We start from the raw sequence: 19,286 nt of genomic DNA on the forward strand, positions 1-19,286 counted from the left end.
CCACTTGTGATCCTATCGATGAAAACACAACTTAATACCAAGTGTAAACAGCCCCATAGAGAAGCTACTGTAGCCACCACCGGACAAACATGTCATCGTCGGAGACAACTTAGTAAAAAAAGTTTGTCCGTTAAGGGCTTCGGTAGAAACATGGTGGCACAAAATGGCAGCTTCCATGAAAGGGGACCCTCTGTGTATGTAGATAAAACGTCTTATCCTAAGGTAATAAAAACATAACGGTTCATTATGAAAGGTCTTTATACACCCCTGATAATATAGTTTTGTGTATTATTTTGCATTTCTGTCAAGAGGTCCTTCAAAAAATTACACACTGCACCTTTAAATATTGACCATTTGCAGTATCCAAATCCTGGCCGATTGTAAAATCTAGTACTCGGAGCACACACATAAGACTGTTACCAACTATTCATCTCCATTTATTACACAAATTAATGCCAACACTCATTAAGGAAATGATAACCTTGTTACCTAAGATAAGTAATAACTTTACTATCGTGTATTGAAAGATTACCTTTGCCTGGACTCAGTGTATGTGGGCTGTGAAGGAGACATGCTGTTTCTGAGACCTAAACACACAGGTACGACAGAATGCCTGGTTACCATAGCAACTGATAACTTTTAACAGCTGTTAAACCAAACCATTCACTCGATTATGATTAATGTGTGACCATTTTTAAGCAGCGTTCTGATGTGTATTTTAACATCTGTCAGGAGCTTAAATGCTCAAAAGTTTAGTTTTGTGTATTGTGTATTAATATATAAGCCTGTGTACCTGTTGTTGTTGTTTTTTTGCAGTCTCCTGTGATTCATTCTTTCTGGCTCCTGAATATCAAGAGCATGGAATAGCGACAGAAAAGGTTTGTCACTATGGCAACCGCTTTAGAGTTATTCATATAAATGTGGGTTTGACGGTAGTTGTTGCTCATCTCTAGGCCTGTGTGTACGGGGTAGCAGCGATCCTCTGGACTACAGCCAAATTTAACCTATCTCAGAATGAAAAGCTGGCCATGCCCAGAAAACTCAAGAGACTTCTGCTGGAGATGGCCAGAAAAACTCCAATCGAAAGACCGTCAATTGAAACAGTCAAAAAGGTATTTGAGATGTGTCATAGATGACCATCTGTGTCATCTGTGTTATTATTGTAATTACTCAAGTTGCTCTTATTTCACAGGCTTTAAGCTTGAGCTATAAAGATGTCAGTGTCTGGATTGTTTTACTCATGTTTACTTTAATGTGTTTTATTTCAGTGTTGCTGTGATTACCTATCTCGTCGGGGAACTAATGCTGAGATGGTGTGGGTGCAGCTCATCTCCAGATTTCAGCAGGTATATCGTAACATCTTCACAGTCTTTAGTTATGTGGAAGATATGTGCAGATGTCTCTCTCAAATCTCTCGCTCTCTCTCTCTCTCTCTCTCTCTCTTTGGGATGGAAATGTAATAGATGTCTAACCATAAACCTAACACCTTGTAATCACTGTTGACTCTGCTTACATGATTGAATATCATACATCTCGGAAATTATTTTGACACAAACAACATGTTACCAAATTCAAGTTTATTTCGGCTAAAAGTGGGCTACTCATAGCCAGACTATATCTGATCTATAGTTAACCTAGATGGGAAATGATGGCTACTGCTTGCTGGGATCTGACACATGAATTCAACACTTTTTCAAAACTTCACACTATATGGAAAGTCAGTGCAGTTGTTCTTCCCAAAAACTACGTTCTTTCCACACACGTTACTCTTTTGTAGATAAGTAGACTTGTTTCATTTATCCCTGGTTTCACATACAAGGCTTAAGGCTACTCTTAAAGGAATATTCCATTTTCTTAAAAGAAAAATCCAGATAATTTACTCACCACCATGTCATCCAAAATGTTGATGTCTTTCTTTGTTCAGTCGAGAAGAAATTATGTTTTTTGAGGAAAACATTGCAGGATTTTTCTCATTTTAATGGACTTTTTCAACGGAGTTTCAAAGGTCTATAAACGATCCCAAACGAGGCATAAGGGTCTTATCTAGTTTATTGTCATTTTTGACAAGAAAAATAAAAAATATGCTCTTTTAAACCACAACTTTTCGTCTAGGTCTGGTCCATCGCGACCTAACGTAAATGCGTAGTGACGTAGGGAGGTCACGTGTTACATATATAAAACGCACATTTGCGGACCATTGTAAACAATAAACTGACACAAAGACATTAATTAGTATCAGTTGACATACAACAACGTAGGAACGGTCCTCTTTCAACACACTTGTAAACACTTGGGCGGAGTTTCGCGTTCGTCTTCTGTGACCTCTTGACATCATGACGTATTGCGTGGGGTTGGCGCATCACAACCGGATCTATACGAGAAGTTGTGGTTTAAAAGTGGATATTTTTTATTTTTCTTGTCAAAAATGACAATCGTTTCGCTAGATAAGACCCTTATGCCTCGTTTGGGATCGTTTATAGTCCTTTGAAACTCTGTTGAAAAAAACTGTTAAGTGTTGAGTTAAGTATTAAATGTTGGGCTCTATTAAAGTCCATTAAAATGAGAAAAATCCTGCAATGTTTTCCTCAAAAAACATAATTTCTTCTCAACTGAACAAAGAAAGACATCAACATTTTGGATGACATGGTGATGAGTAAATTATCTGGATTTTTCTTTTAAGAAAATGGAATATTCCTTTAAGGCTAGTCCTTTTGTGTGATTTTCACAAAATGCCTTCCAGGAAAATGTTATTCTATAAATATATAAAAATACAAATATTTCAAATGAAAGAGCAGACCCTCTGCTTTCAAACAAAAAACAAACAAAACAGGAAAAAACTTTTATCCTATCTTTATTTGTTCTTTTTTTATAACCTCTTAAATATGGGTAGGTTTCTTCAAAAATACCAAATTTTGAGCAAAAAGCTGAAACAATTGAATTTTTTGTAAAGGAATTTTGTTAGAGATCAGATTCAGAATGATTATTAAAACATACACAGAGTTTAAAATTAATTTAAATTAGTTTTTTGCTTAAATATTTTTATAAATTTGGTAAGTGGATAATAGTGGAATTACAGATTACTGTAAAAATTCGTCAGGAAAGTGTCATTGGCAGGGAAATGTTTTCTCTTAATTGATGAGATGACCCATCAATGGGAAAGAGTTAATTTAACTAAGGCCTAGCCTGGCTTTAGCTAAGCCTTGTCTGTGAAACCAGTTGCATAAACATAGCCATGAAGTTAAGAGTTTCTAAAGAACGAGTCTGACTAACTAGCAGTTTGAATTTAAAGGTCCCATTCTTTTTGTGTTTTTGAAGCTTTGATTGTGTTTACAGTGCGCAATTTAACATGTGTTCATGTTTCACGTGTAAAAAAAATGTAGTATTTTTCAGACAATTTACTTATCTGTATAGCGCTGTTTTCACTGTCCTCGAAACGGGCTGATGTCTTTTTTTATGATGTCCCTCCTTCAGAAATACGTATGGAGTTCTGATTGTGTAGCTTGTTTAGTGTGTTGTAATTTGATAGCAGCTTAGCTTGCCATTAGCTTAGCTGGCGACTGACGTATTCCTGTGGGTGGAGTTTAGTCAAAAACTGTTCTAGTGACGTCATTAAGCAGGAAGTGGAGGGCTGTAGTCCAAACCGGCCGTTCGCTGTGGCTTTGAAAGTCGAATTCTGTTAAAGAAAATATATCGCCTGGCAGTGAACTTTGAGCTTTATCCTTTTACATGTATTATTTATGCTAATATAGCAACATTACACACTAACAAGGGTTTAAAAAATGGCATCAGGAAGAATGTGACCTTTAAATTAGACCAATCTACCATTTTATGTAACATACTTAAAACAGTAATGATCGGTCTTGAAGAAAAAAATAGATGACTAACTTTTAAGACTAGTCTAAGAAGTTTATGCAACCGGTCCCAGGCCTACTTGATGAACTTTGTCTCCTCACTATTTCCTTTGCTCTTAATAACATTACCCTAATAAATTAATGTAAATGTTTCTCATATAATTCATGTGAAAAAGCACTAACAAAAATAAAGAGCTTGCATAATAAACGCTCCTCTGTAACTCTATCCTATCTTAATGCATGAACCCTGCTCAGCACATTTCTGATGACCAATGTTATTTTCATTGAAGGTGTTCAATGGGACTAGAGGTACAGAGGAAGCATCTTCTCCTGAGTGTGCTGAAAACACATCTGATCCACACTTGGGAGAAGATCCGACAGGTGAGAGTAAACACAAACTCTCATTCTGTCACTTTACACTACATTAAAGAAAAGGATTTGTTTTCATTATTGTTTTATATAAGAATGCATCACTGAATCTCATCACACTCTATTTATTTAGTTTTGATCTACCTGTACAGATCTTGTTTTGTTTCTCACAGGTTTTGTCCCATTGGCCAGCGAGGGCCGATTGGTCCCTGTAGTTGGTCCTGTTCCTCATATCAGCCCTTCAATCTCCACCAACATTACACTGCCTGAGGCTTTCACCTCTTCTGCTACACACTTCAGTCCCATAGTTCTGACCCAAGAGCAAAAGACCCTGACTGATCCTGAATCAGATCGGTATGTCTTTACAGTCTTTGAAACGTGTTGAAGTGTTGAAACGTATTGTTCATCAAGGTTTCTTTTGCATTTTTAAGGGTTGAAAGTTTTCAGGAAGTGAGCGATTTTGAGGATGATGAAGCTGGTAGAGATTTCTCTAAGACAGACTGGTATTCCTCTTCATCCAGCAGTAAGACTCTTCTGAATTCTCCACCTCCAGCTTCTCCCCAAACAACTGAAGGACAGTCAGATTTCCTCACCTTGCCTTGTGATCATGGGATTTGCAATAACTTCCTGTTACATCAGGACCCTCGGACAGGACATCTGACCCTACTTCCTGTTCAGATCACTGTGCCTCAGCCAATCACGGGCCTGGATCCCTTAAGTGAACAACTGCTAAACAAGAAATTCACTAAACCATCTTTTCGACAAGCAGATGACAATATTACGAATAAAAGAGGCTCTGATACAGACCATGATTCTTCTGTGTCTCCCGAAAGGAGTCATCAAATGAAAAATAGTAAAGCTCATGCTATGACTCAGTCTGCTCTATCACAGGGCTCCTGTTTACAACAGCTCATTGATCAGCTTAGAGCTAAATTTGTGTTTGATGGATACCTGGAGAATGGAGTTGAAGATCTGGCCATGGGTAATCGATTCCATCTGTACTATTCGCTTTATTATGATCTTAAGTTAAGTTAACCCTTTCGTTTATTTGATTGGAAGCCTGCTCAAGATTGCCCAGTTAAAATCTCACATACGATCTGTGATGATGCACTAATATCTGTATTGCCATCATTGTTAAAAAATATATTTTGAAACGCATCCTATATCCTTTATTGTATCTTCCTAAAATCTTAATCGTCCAAATGTTGTGTTTGGCCCTCTGTAGTGCTTGCAGCTAAATGTATATGGTGAATTTTCTAAAGCCAAGGTTGTTTTAAACAACAGATCTGTTATTTCTTTTCTTTTTAGCTGACTTCATTTTCTCTTTAAAGAACCTTCAGTTTGAGATCTTTTGTGAAGTAATAACCGAGAAGTTCAGTGATCTGTACTGGGATCAGGAGTTTCTGTATGTGTTATACTGTCTGATTCATCATCAGTCGTGTCTTCTGTGAGTATCAGCTCTCCTCACATTCTTATTCTTACACAACCTTTAGATAAACCAGATTATTCTTTACCTTAGGTGTTGAGAATGGTTGCTAAGGTGTTGCTAGGTTATTATGATAGCTTTAGTATTGGTATGCTGTCGTTAAGATCTGAAAGGTTGTCAGTGCACTGATCATGTACCATTAATACGCCTTGTTCAGTCCGCCGCCATGTTGATTCCAAACTGAGGCTGTGATGGAAACCAATTTTTAAAATTTTTAAATAAAATTTTATAATGCAGGTCATAAAAATACAAAAACATTTTTTAAGTTGTTAAAATTAGAAAGGATATATTACTTAATTTTTAGATGCGCTATGCATTACATAATGTCTGTTTTCTTGTGTTGTAAGCATGTTTACCTTTCTTTAAAACACCAATATAGTGCAACAATACAATATTTTATAAAAACAACATAGTATACATCTCAGCTTGTATAGAACATAAGAGTATGTCCCATCATGTATTTTTTTTTCAAGATATAAATATGAACCAAATAACGTGTGGTTGACTTGAAAACAAGCTATTTACGTGATCGTTTGTTGTGCAAGTATTGTTAGAAGAAAAACCCCATATGAACCCCATATGAAAGTTGTATACAAATGTAATTTAGTTAGAAATTAATCCTGCTTCTGTGGATTCTGGTAAATGTGTTTAAAAAACCATAACAGAGTAAAGTTTTTAAAGGGCACCTATTTCATTGCTAAAAACAACGTTATTTTGTGTATTCGGTATAATACAATGTGTTCACCTGGTTTATGGTAAAAAAAAACATTATTTTCCACATACCGTACACTGAAAAAAAGATTCATATAATTTATTACATTTTTCAAGGTAAGTGGTTGCAATCAATTTATTTAAGCTACATTTAAAAGAAAGAAAGAAAATTTAAAAAAATGATTGCAACCACTTACCTTAAGAAATGTAGTAAATTGAATGAATAATTTTTTTGTACATTTTTGTAGCTCCAGATTGCACTTTCTTCCTGAAATGCTTGGATTTGAAAAGCGTTGTGTCCCTGATTGGCCAGCTGATCTGTACGTTGTGGTTGGCCTGAATACTGGTTGGCTTTGACGTCAGCCGGAAATGTGATGCTCCTTTAGCCTGGGAAAACCCAGACAACTTCTGGCAAATTTAGATTTGCTCTGCAAGTAGTATGACAAAGAGGCCACTCAAGCCCATTTCTAATGCCGAGAAATCGCGGCACCAATCAGAAACATTGGTGCAGGCTTTACACGATGACGACAGCGCAGCGACGGTGAAGCAGATTTTGTATACTACAAAGATGGATGCCGTCGTTCGAATCAGCGTCTTTTTTAAACTTTTCCTTTTCGTTAAAACCCGAGCAAAGAACAACACTCGAAGCCTTCATATCTAAAAAAGATGTCGCTGTCTTACCGACTGGGTCCGGCAAAAGTCTGATATAGCTCTGCATACGTCATCACCTTCATCGCTGTGATTGGTTTTACGTCTATCCAATTGGACACAGAGGCATTTGAGTCTGTGGGTGACGCCTCTTTGGAAATGGTTTGTCTATGAAGCTTTGCCAGACCATAACTCAGTTACTACTGAGAATGGTCTGGTTTAACCAGGCTAACGCTCCTTACCATGTTTGAAAGATTTGGTCACAACGCAATGCTAACAGGAGTTAGCTTACAGGCTGTGAGTCCAAGTGGGAGGAATGATGATAATGTCGATCTTGTCTACATCACCAATCCCAGTAAGTAAACTGTTGCCTACAATCCGTGTGTTTGTTGTAGTCCATGAAAAGAGATTTATGTTGGAGACGATTACTCGCGTCATCGTTTACTTTGGGGTATGTACCTTTTACATATCATTAACATGTACACCAAAGGAAATGTAAAAACTTGAATCGGACAATAGGTGCTCTGTAATGTATTCATGCCTTGCGTTTTTTGTAATCTGTACGAATTGGAGATATGTACTTAGTTATAGGACTATATTAGTGATTTAAAGAAAAGTAAGCATGCTTACAACATTCGAAATTAGGGATTAGCCAACAGGCTAATAACAAAACAGATTTTATGTACACATTGCGCTGCTCTTATCTCAAAATTAGGTCAGATGTCCCGTCTTATTTTAACAATTCATGATTTATGAAGTTTGTAAAATGATGTTTTTTCTGTGTTTTAATGGTTGAATGACCAGCATTCTGGTACAAAACAATAGGTTTAAAGCGCAAGCTCTGGATGTCCATCCCTCACAGCCTCGTTTTGGAATCAACTTGGCTGCAGGCTGGATAAGGTGTATTGATTTTAAAGAGACCCTATTTTCCGTTTCATGATTTTACTGTACATTTCTTTTAGTGTGTAAGTGTGTGTTAGTACATGTTAACAATGTGCAAAGTTACAAATCCCAAAGTCTATGTTGACGCAATTTCTCCAACTGAAATGTCTTTTCTTGGGTTACAATTAGGGATGCACCGATAGGATTTGTTTGGGCCGATACTGATTTTAACAGACAACTTCTGGCCGATGCCGATACCGATATTAAACACTTGTATACAATACTATACAGTTAGTCTATTAGCTAGTTTATTTCTGCATCAAATGATTTTTACTGAACATGGATTGGATTTAATTAACATTCAACAGACCAACATAATAAGAGAGGCACAAATTAAGCTAAAACAAATATAATAAGACAGCATGACAACCTTCAAAGGTGGTTTTTGCTATTCAGCATTTATTTGATAAACAACATTAACTCATTTTTTACATATAATGGATTTCTTTATGCAGTTAATTAATAAACAATCGGTATCGGCCTTTCTCGTGCTATTGCCGATATGCCGATGGTTTCAAATTCATTAAAAATCGGCCGATAAATATCGGCGGCCGATACATCGGTGCATCACTAGTTACAATGAAAGCAAGGATTGTATGCAACAGTTTACTTTCGCAGCGAGTTGACATGGACACGACGGTCATTATCATAATAGACCTTACTTGGATTGAGGTATTCGGCCAATCACAACACACTAGATAGCTGGCCAATCGGAGCACACAGCAATTTTCAAAAATATGAACTTTGTATTGATGCGTTACAGAAGCATGGCATAGATGAGCAACAATAATGTACGGTATGTGGAAAATAATGTGTTGTTTGAACCATAAACCACATGAACACATTGCATTACACCAAATACACAAAATAGTGTTCTTTTAGCGACATAATAGGGGCTCTTTAAAACATTGATATAGAAGACACAGTGTTCATGTTTTTCTTGTAAAAGCTCAAATGACAAACAGCCTGTAGCTTTGAATTATAATTTCAGTCACATCTTAACCACTCCTCATATCATCTGCATTCAAAACAGCATCATTTCAACAGCTTTTGCTGGCTGTGGTTTAGTTTCACCATGCGGGTCCCTATGGAAACAGATGGAGTTGAGTGGACATGAGACCTTAAACAAACACTTTAGTGTCTCCAGCAAATCATCATCATCATCTATCAGACGTGTCCTCAAGAGTAGGGACGTCAGTACCCACAAGTTTCTCGCCTCTTTCTCCTCTGTGGCTCAAGCTGTCAGGTTTTAGGGGATCACATGAAGATGAGAGATGTAAGGCGCTGTTGTTGTTGTGTGGTGTTGGACACAATAGTCTCTTTTTCATAGCTGGTCACATGCTGTCAGAGAGAAGAGGCTTTAGTTGATAAAATGGCTTTGAACAGAAGAAGCTAAGTTAAACGGCGGCACAGGTATCACATGAGAGCTCAGACTACAGGTGCGCAGGACAGGTTGTGTGGAGGTCTGTTTCCGAGTTTTTGGACTGTGTGTTTGCTCAGTTTGTGCTCTCTCTCTCTCTCTCTCTCTCTCTCTCTCTCTCTCTCTCTCTCTCTCTCTCTCTTTCTCTGTTTTTTCAGTGGCTCTGATCAACAGTGCTCTTCACATGCTGTAGAAAGGGCATCAGTTTCACTCCAGTGTGTCAGATGCAGTCATACCAGTCAAGAAAACTGTCTACTTTACCACAGTAACACCCTGTGCTCGACCCAGCCTTCAGCTCAACCAGAACCAGAGGAAATCCTACAGAAGATCAAAACACAGAACACCTTTAAAATCAGAGAAATAGTAGATGAATGTGAGCCAAAGGAAACTTTGTTTGGAAGCAGGAATGCTTTTTGGAGGGAAGATATACAGGAGACTTTTCAGTATGACAGTCGAGGTAAGACACCACTATCTAAAAATCATTACCGTGTAACATGATATCAGTAGTGACAAGAAATGAGAAACAATAATAAAGTTACCGTTTCTTTAAAGTGCTTTTCTTCTTGACAGACATGGGTCATTCCACCGAATCGGTGCCCTTTCTGTCCCCAGGTCATTATATGTATAAAAATGCACTCTTAAATACATTTTATTTTTAAGCAAAGTGTCCAGCATGTTAATCTAACACCTAATTTAAACGAAATATAAAAAAAAAATAGAACACTGAAAACTGTCATTTTTAATCTGTACCGGCTCTCTATCTCTGTACTTTACCTTTAAAAATAAAGCAAACAATTCTTTAGATATCTTTATGTTTTTGCATTTTTGTGTGGGTCCACATCCCATCTTTGCTTTAATATTTTGTACCATTGAAAAGTCATAATATTTTAGATAAATGCACATTTTATTTTTCACTTAATCCTGTTACCCAACACGTCCCCCCCCTCTGAAAATTTAGGAATATCCCGCAATTCACATTTTCAAGAGGAAGTGACATCATCTGGGTCTTCTGAAGGTCATGTGAACATAGATATGTATAAAGGCCATAGATATATACACTAGATGTCGCCTTGGGGTTCAAAGCATGCGTCAAAACCGCCGCCATCTTGGAACAGGGGTCTTGGAAGTAGCTAGGTAACGCTGCTATATCCGCCTGTACTCCGAATTCATGGACGGTGCCGGACTTTTGTGCTGCGTATGGATGTTAGGACTACTGCCACTATGCATTATGGTTAGAAAAAGTATATTTTCAAAATTTTAAAACTTTAATATTTTTCTTGACCCAATGCTAAATACATGTCTGACTGTTGAAACGAACCAAAAGAAAACGAAGAAAATCGCATTCATGACGATTTATGGTGATTTTATTTCCGTTACACCATTGCCTACAATGACGCTGATGCGGGATTCCCCTGTTTCAAGATGGCGGCTCTGTTTGACGCATTCGGTCCAATGAACTGCTGTAGACAAGGCGACATCTAGTGTACATATCTATGTATAAGGCTAGATGTCTTACGGAGTCACTAACATCATCACCTGGCGGCCATCTTACCACAGGGCGCTCGCTCACTCGTTGCATTGAGTTTAATGGTGCAGGTACTTTTAAATGACCATAACTTGCTCAATTTTCTACCGATTTTCAAACGGTTTGTTTTTTTTACAAACGTTATTAACGTGGCTATAATTCTGGATGCTTTAACATGTTTCATGATTTTTTTTTTTTTTAGTATAAGTATGCAGTGTCATAGGTACATCTTTGATGTTTATAACAAACCAAACCGTTTGAAAATTGGTAAAAAATTAAGCAAGTTATGGTCATTTAAAGCAACACCAAAGAGTTTTTTTTACCTTAAAATAACATTTCCAAAAAAGTTTCAGTGGTTCATCCACTCAAAACAGGGTGAACGGCACCTTCACATTCGCTTTGCAGCCCTCTATCGGCCAAAACCGCACTAAAGAAGTTTCCAACCGCCGGGTAGTGGTCCTGTAGTTCGAGTGAAACCTACAAAAACTTGCTTTACGGCAGACCTACAATCCAATCAGAGCCAGCTATGCTGCAGTATTTACGACAGTGGTAATGAACAATTACGCTTCTAACCTGTAGGGGGAGCAAAGAGCAATAAGTCTTTAGTGTTGCTTTAAAAGTACCTGCATCATTTAAACTCCGCTACGAGTGAGCGAGCGCCCTGTGGTAAGATGGCCGACAAAATGCGGACGTTCCACTCAATTGGCCGAGACATAGCCTTTATACATATCTATGCATGTGAAGATCAAAAGTCACTTTTCTAATTTTCTTTTCTTTATATTTTATGATATTTATGCTATGACTGTAAGTGTCAATCTTAATGTTTAGTCCTGCTACCTATATTATTTCTTTAATGTTATCGGATTATTTTAAAATAAAACATTTTGGTAAATCACTAAAATTTGCTAAGTGTCTTCATGCTACTAGCACATATTTAATGCAGCTATATTTAATCTATTTGCTAAATCTATGCTAAAAACTCAGTCCTGTTACTTTCAGTCCTGTTATCAAAATGCCTCCATACTCCATTAAGAAAACATGTTAAAAAATCAACTAGTTACCTGAGATTGAACAATACCGGTACTTATTTTGAAAAGTAAAATGTGTGTTATTAGATTTTTTTGAGACGACTTATGAGTTAAAAAATGTTGACGAGTTCCAATATGCAAATGGCACCGATTCGGTGGTAGCTAGTTATTATTTTAGTATTCGCTTGTATGTAATCTTGCTAATATTTGATAATTGAATGCCAAATAAGTATAGCCTTAGACAAATAGTAGTTATTATTATTCAGATACCTGTAGACGAGTGCTTATCATTGCTCTTTTACAAACACACAGTTATGTTTTCATCATCATCATTTATGGTCTTTGTATTACACACTTGAAGAGTTTCGTTGCAAAACGAGATAAATCAATTTTTTTACATTTTTGTCAAAACATGTTTATTATTATGTTATCATGTTATTATTTTGTTTTATGGTGCTACTTAGCTGTATTTTTAAGTTATGAAGGTTTAAATCAAAACAAACCAACTGCAGTTGCATTGAAATTAATTGGAATGCACAACCAAAAAACGAGATTTCTGAACAATTAAAAAAACGGTGGTTATCTCGTTTTGCAACGAAACTCTTCACTTGTTCAATTGTTAAATAAACTCTCTCTTTGTCTTGTCTCTATTGTAGATGTGAATGAGCAGGGCTCCTCTATCCTGATGGAGGCTCAGTTTAGCACAGATCCAGAAGGGGGCGCAGGTGAGTTTGTTTCTGGAGATGAAACCCTATGGCACAGTGGTGAGCTGGAGGAAGGCAGAAGTCATCCGCTCACACCTGACCGCTCAGAAACAGACATGGACGATTCGGACTCTTTGATGTCTGACCGGACCTTCTCCATCAACATGGATCCTTGTGGTTCAGCCTGGGCCCTGGCTCTGTATGGAGAGGACTGCTTTAACCAGGATGTGATCAATTATGCACAGAAACTCAGCAGTCACTGTAAATCACCCACATTAGAGGAAAAATCACAGGTAGGGTCATACATGACTATGCATCAAGTATTTTTAATACATACACTGCAAATGATTTTCAAGAAAAAAATTCTTATTATTTTTGTCTTGTCTTTAGTAAAAATATAAAAACATTCTTAAATTAAGATACTTTTTCTTGATTAGGAAACGACCTAAGAAATAAGTCTTTAGGCCAAAAATATCAAATTTAAGTGATTTTGTGCATAAAACAAGCAAAAAAAATTTTTTTTTTAATTAAGTGTTTAAGAAAAATTTTCAATATTTTTTTGCTTACCCCATTGGCAGATTTTGTTGCTTGTTTTATGCACAAAATCACTTAAATTTGATATTTTTGGTCAAAAAACTAGACTTATTTTCTTGGGTTGTTAAGCTCATCAAGAAAAAGCATCTTAATTTAAGATACTTTTACTGTAAACAAGACAAAAATACTAAAAATGTTTTCTTGAAAATCATTTTTTGCAGTGTAGCAGCTTTAAATTTGTACTGTAAAATTTGTGTGGGAGAGAATTTTTTTTTTTTTGGAGTTTGTGTAAACAAAATGCAGTACATATTTAGACGTATTAATATTGTTTTGCCTTGAATTAAGTCAAATAACTGTAATAATTGAATGTTTTGATTAATATCAATGATGACCTTTATCACTGTTATACAGTTTTTTATATTAAATGTTTTGTATTAAAAAATATAAAGACTATAAAGTGCAAAGACTACTATAATATATACAATGTAGATGCATAATGTAAAAAAGCATGATTTATTTTTTCACAGATTTATTACCATAATAAATGAGTCATGCAAATAATGTCAAAATATCTCTAGTGCTCAAATAGTCTTCATTAGCTTTAAGTTCTTATTGATCCTAAATAAAATTTTATCCTTGCTTGTTTTGACAGGTTTAAGTGAGATTAACTAGTACTGTGTTCTTGTGTTTAAGTTAGTGTTTGCTTGTGTCCTGTCTGTAATTTGTCCTAATGTGATGTTTCAATGTTTATTTAATGCTAACTGTACTGAAAGTCCCAACATTTCATAGAGCCACAATCTGAGCAGGTACAGTACTGTTTGTTTAGCAGGGCTCCAGACTTTTTTTTTGCCACCAAAATTTGAGTGTGTGCCACTGAATTTTACATCCAGTCGCACATGTGCGACCAGTAAATTTAACCTTTTTTGTGATGTGATACTGAATTTGAAACAGCACGTTGTACTTTCTGCATCTATCATCAAAGTATTTGTTAGTAATACAGTGGAAATTAGTCGAAATGTGAATATTTGGTTAACATGTAGATTTACGGTGTGTGCCCCTAAATTTTCTGGTTGCGCCCCTAAAATTTTCAGTTGGGGGCTACTGTGCTCCTAGTGAAAAAAGTTAGTCTGGAGCCCTGTTTAGAGAAGAATCTTTATTCATCTTTTGGGAATAATACATTTACTTTACATCACCTCTACGTAACATGCGATTAAACATGCAATGTGTCATTCAAATAAAGAATAATTCTCACAGTATAAAGGTGTTACATCATATAGCGATGTGTTACAAAGTGGGCAATACATTATTTATGGCCACATATCAGTGGGGTTTGTGTGTGGTTCTTTGATGACAGTAAAGAGGTGTTTTTATGACCTCTGATCTCACATGCAGAAGGCTGAGTTTGTCTCTCCTTACATCAAAGCATCAACCATCGATCTTTGTTGCCGTAGCGACAGATACAGAGAGTCGTAATAGTGGACACTGTTAATACAGAAAGAAAATGTTTTCATCCTAATAATATATACACCAAACCTACACCAAACCATGATCATTAAACCAAACGTTTTAATCTCTCTTTAACAGGAGCTTCACCAGCAGCTGGTCATAGAAAGCAGAAATCTGAAAAAGACCAGAAATTTTTACTACAAGCTAATAAACCAAGAGAGAAGAAATAAAGGTGTGTGTTTAAAAGCAGTAATAAGACGTTTATTAGTGATGTTTTTTAAGGATAATCTTTATACATCAGGGTTGTGTTTTTTTAACTCTGCTTCTGTCTTTGAAGGTTCAGAGACAAAGGTAATGATGTCGAAAATAAAGCTGCAGTTTGATGAACTCCGAACTAAAGTTGAGTTTCTACATTCAGTGAAGAAATATCTCCAGGTTTGTGCCAATGCTTCATTTCTCTAGTGTGAATATTTTGTACTTATGTATTTGTTTTTACTCTTTTAGGAGGAATTGTTTATTGGGATAATTATTAAAGGGGACATATCATGAAAATCTGAATTTTTTCATGTTAAAGTGCTATAATTGGGTCCCCAGTGCTTTTATCAACCTAGAAAATGTGTAAAAGATCAACCCAGTAACTTAGTTTTTGTAAACCATTCTCTGCAAGCATGTGAAAAAAATTAAATTTGACTCCCCCTGTGATGTCAGAAGGGGATAATACCGCCCCTTAACCTGCACTATCCATCCACGACACTATCATTTGGTGCAGATATCAGCTCATTTGCATTTAAAAGGACACACCCAAAACGGCACATTTTGCTCACCCCTAAAAAATGGCAATTTTAACAAGCTATAATAAATTATCTATATGGTATTTTAAGCTAAAACTTTACATATTGGGCACACAAAAGATTGATTTGACATCTTAAAACAGTCTTATGAAGTGTCCCCTTTAAGTATTTAATAATTACTATCTATTGTTATTGGTTATATTGCTGGTGTGGCTATTTAATAAAAGCAATAAAGCAATGTGATTTACTGTGATAAGGGTTATTGGGGTTATAACTGCATGAAGCTAACCAACATTATCTTGTATAGTGTATGGTTGTATATGATGTTTGGATGACTGTAATATGTTGCTGATGTAGGTTTTGTCAGTGGACCAGTGGGGTTTGTCTCTCTTGTCTTCTCTGGCTATTTGTGAAGCGGCGTCTACCACTGAGGATCCTTCAGTTTTAACTTTGATCTGTGAGGAGCGCAGAGGAAAATGTTGTCCGCTTATGACCGCTACAGCCAAAGGTCTGATGGCTTACTTGTACGCCAGGTCTGTGGATCTACGAGATAAACTCACTTGAGTTTTCCTGGTGCTCTTTGTGTTATTAGACATTGATGTTTTGATGTTAACAGGAACGCTTATGCTGATGGATATATTCAACAGTTTTTCTACACATATCGCTACTTCTGCACATCTGAAGAGCTCCTGGAGTTTCTTATGAACAAATATAACAGCACACTGGGGTTCGAATAACAAATTCCTTTTATTTCCAACACAGTCATGAATTAAAGGTGCAATGTGGGACTTTTAGAAGGACCTCTTGACAGAAATGCAATATAATAAAATATACGTAATTATTTTAACTTACATGATGAACTGTATTGTTTTATTACCTTAGAATGAGCCGTTTTTATCTACATACATCGCGGGTCACCTTACATGGCAGTCGCCGTCATGTTTCTACAGTAGCCCTAAATGGACAATATGTTTTAAAAGCGCGTTTTCTCACTACGTTGTCTCAGACGATGACAGGTTTGTCCTGTGGCAACTACCGTAGCATCTCCATGCGTTTCGAAATTGAGGGGTGAGCTGTTAGTTGCAATTCGTAATCTCACCACTAGATGCCACTAAAAACCCACACTGTACCTTTTTTAAGTAAATACTTAAATTCTCTGACAGGGTAATACAGTGCAGTGTAATATTATTAAAACATTGTCCACCTTAAATTAAACTTACTTTAGTTTTTAGTTTTTTTATAACAATTAATGAAATCTTTAAAGGTTTCCTGATAGATGAATATCTGATTATATTTTTAATTTTAATTTTTGATTGACAGAATCAGGATGACATAAAAGTTGCCTACACAGCTTGAGTAATATTTAATCCAGAATAACTATGAAAACACAGTTTTTAAAGGAAAACACCACAGTTTTTTAATGTTTTGCTGTGTTCTTACCTCAACTTGGACGAATTAATGCATGCCTATCTTTTTTCAATGCATGCACTTGGACTTTGTGAAGCACGTGGTGAGTGTGTTGGCATTTGGCCTGGCCCCATTCATTTCTTGGGATCCAGGGAGGGATGAATGGGCTTTGTGCCCGGCTGCACTGCTTCCTGGGCTTCGGCCGGCTCCTTGTTTCCTGTCTGCCATTGTTGGACGGGCTGATTAATCCAGGTGTGCCTGACCTCAGTAGTCACAAACAAACTGATTAATCCAGGTGTGCCTGACCTCAGTAGTCACAACAACAATAATCAGACACACCTGGATTAATCAGTTTGTCCAATAATGGCGGACAGGAAACAAGGAGCTGGCTGTAGTTCAGGAAGTAGTGCAGCTGGGCATTGAGCCTATTTGGAGGCCACAAAACACTTCCATGTTTTTCCTATTTAAAGACTGTTACATAAGTAGGTACACGAGTAAGTATGGTGGCAAAAAATAAAACGTGGCAATTTTTTATGCGGATAAAAATGAAAACTATATTGTATGGCGGAAAAGCACTTAGCACTTCGCATTGAAGTGTTTGGTGGCTTCTAAATTTATCCCTGTTTGGATCCTGGGGAGTGGGTGGGGCTGGGCTGAATGCTAATGCATTCACAGCACGCTGTGCAGGGATTGGGTGCATGCATTGAATAAGGATATGTATGTATTCATTCGTCTAGGTTGAGGTAAGAACATCGTAAAATATTGAAAAACATAATATGAAAATAAAAAATGTACATCTTGTATGTGCATAATTCAAATGTTATGTAATTGTGCTGTTCATATAAGATCAAATGAAGATCTGTCATCAGACTGTACAAAAGTGCATCAGCGTACTCTAGATTTATTACACTTCTGGATTGGAGATGCTCAGTTGATGGACTTCACCTCCAGCTCGAATCTTCTACACACTCTCAACAGTTTTCTGACCTCTAAGGTAACTGAATCAATCTGCTGTATATCCCTGCTTCACTTCAGGTTACCATGTGTATTTACCCTGATAAACTGTGCATTGAATCCTCAGGTAGCACCTGTTGACAGTCGAGGTGAAAGTTTGCTGAATTTACTCCAGACAACGCCCAAGAAGAGGCGTGTCTATGGGCTGTCATGTGTAGGTGACGCCTCCATCAGCAGTTTAGAATATGAGGAATGGAGCTCCACAAACTCCCTGTGTCGAAAATCATCTATAGACGATGCTGCTCGAAAGGTCTGAAGATATTTCAAATATTTATTATTTAGATTATATCCTACTTACGAATATTGGGAGGGCTACTTTCAAAGTTCAGCTCCAAAAGGATGTTTAAGAATTTAGCGAGCTGTAATTATCATACAAAATTATTAACAAAATATCTGGGTAAAACTATCGTGTTTGATGTCTATCTGTGTCTGATGACATGTGATGTCTGTGATGTTTTTTAGAACTTTCAATGGTGTGTTGTGAATCGTCAGACAGCTCAATCTAAAGAAAAGATGTTCTCCATCGCCGCAGCTCTCCCTCGACCCTGTTACGCTTCTATAATGACTGAACCGAGATCAGAGGATACACTGACCTTCAGTCAGACTCAACACACTTCAATACACACCGCACAACAGCTCACTTTACTTGAACAGGTAACAGAACTAACAATCACAGATTGTTTAAGATATCTTAAACCCAATAATTTTGTGAAATGTTTTGTTTGGAAAGTGAGTTTGTGATATCTGTTTTAAAATATCTATAGAAATAAATTACACAAATATTTCTAAATAGTCTAAATATTGTTTGAGACCACTGTCAGTAAATTTAAAGGGATAGTTCACTAAAAATAAAAAATATGTCATAATTTTCTCACACTTAAAGGGAATACATTTTTTAAATAGAAAATCTTTTTTGAAAATAAATTTTCCAGCTCCCCTAGAGTTAAACATTTGATTTTTACCGTTTTGGAATCCATTCAGCCATTCTCTGGGTCTGGCGGTACCACTTTTAGCATAGCTTAACATAATCCATTGAATCTGATTAGACCATTAGCATTGCACTCAAAAATGACCAAAGAGTTTCTATATTTTTCCTATTTAAAACTTGACTCTTCTGTAGTTACATCATGTACTAAGACAGACAGAAAATTGGAGGTTGTGATTTTCTAGGCAGATATGACTATGAACTATACTCTCGTTCTGGCGTAATGATCGGGGACTTTGCAGTCGTACCATGGCTGCGGCGGGCGCAGTGATGTTGTGCAGCGCCTGAAAATAGTCCCCTTGGTAACTCTCAATAGCATTGGATTATTTTTGGGCACTGTGTAATATCACTACGCCTCCTGCAGTCATGTAATGGCAGCAAAGTCCTTGATTATTACGCCAGAATAAGAGTATAGTTCCTAGCCA

The 19,286-nt window shown here is 36.7% G+C and overlaps 1 protein-coding gene across 1 annotated transcript in view; it reads left to right on the top strand.

The window, feature by feature from the left end:
• The window catches only part of kndc1 (kinase non-catalytic C-lobe domain containing 1), a 45,073-nt gene that overhangs the window by 13,037 nt on the left and 12,750 nt on the right, over nt 1–19,286 (top strand). Inside the window, exons 9-25 of the mRNA XM_055169919.2 lie at nt 528–599; nt 817–878; nt 954–1,112; nt 1,269–1,346; nt 4,142–4,232; nt 4,394–4,574; nt 4,652–5,202; nt 5,529–5,667; nt 9,586–9,884; nt 12,637–12,977; nt 14,803–14,896; nt 15,002–15,099; nt 15,813–15,988; nt 16,072–16,182; nt 17,709–17,856; nt 17,944–18,126; nt 18,339–18,530. Coding sequence (XP_055025894.2) covers nt 528–599; nt 817–878; nt 954–1,112; nt 1,269–1,346; nt 4,142–4,232; nt 4,394–4,574; nt 4,652–5,202; nt 5,529–5,667; nt 9,586–9,884; nt 12,637–12,977; nt 14,803–14,896; nt 15,002–15,099; nt 15,813–15,988; nt 16,072–16,182; nt 17,709–17,856; nt 17,944–18,126; nt 18,339–18,530 — 2,975 coding nt within the window. The remainder of the gene's footprint in view (nt 1–527; nt 600–816; nt 879–953; nt 1,113–1,268; nt 1,347–4,141; nt 4,233–4,393; nt 4,575–4,651; nt 5,203–5,528; nt 5,668–9,585; nt 9,885–12,636; nt 12,978–14,802; nt 14,897–15,001; nt 15,100–15,812; nt 15,989–16,071; nt 16,183–17,708; nt 17,857–17,943; nt 18,127–18,338; nt 18,531–19,286) is intronic.

This window comes from Misgurnus anguillicaudatus, chromosome 11 (assembly GCF_027580225.2).
Source record: "Misgurnus anguillicaudatus chromosome 11, ASM2758022v2, whole genome shotgun sequence".
NCBI classification, from domain to species: Eukaryota; Metazoa; Chordata; class Actinopteri; order Cypriniformes; family Cobitidae; genus Misgurnus; species Misgurnus anguillicaudatus.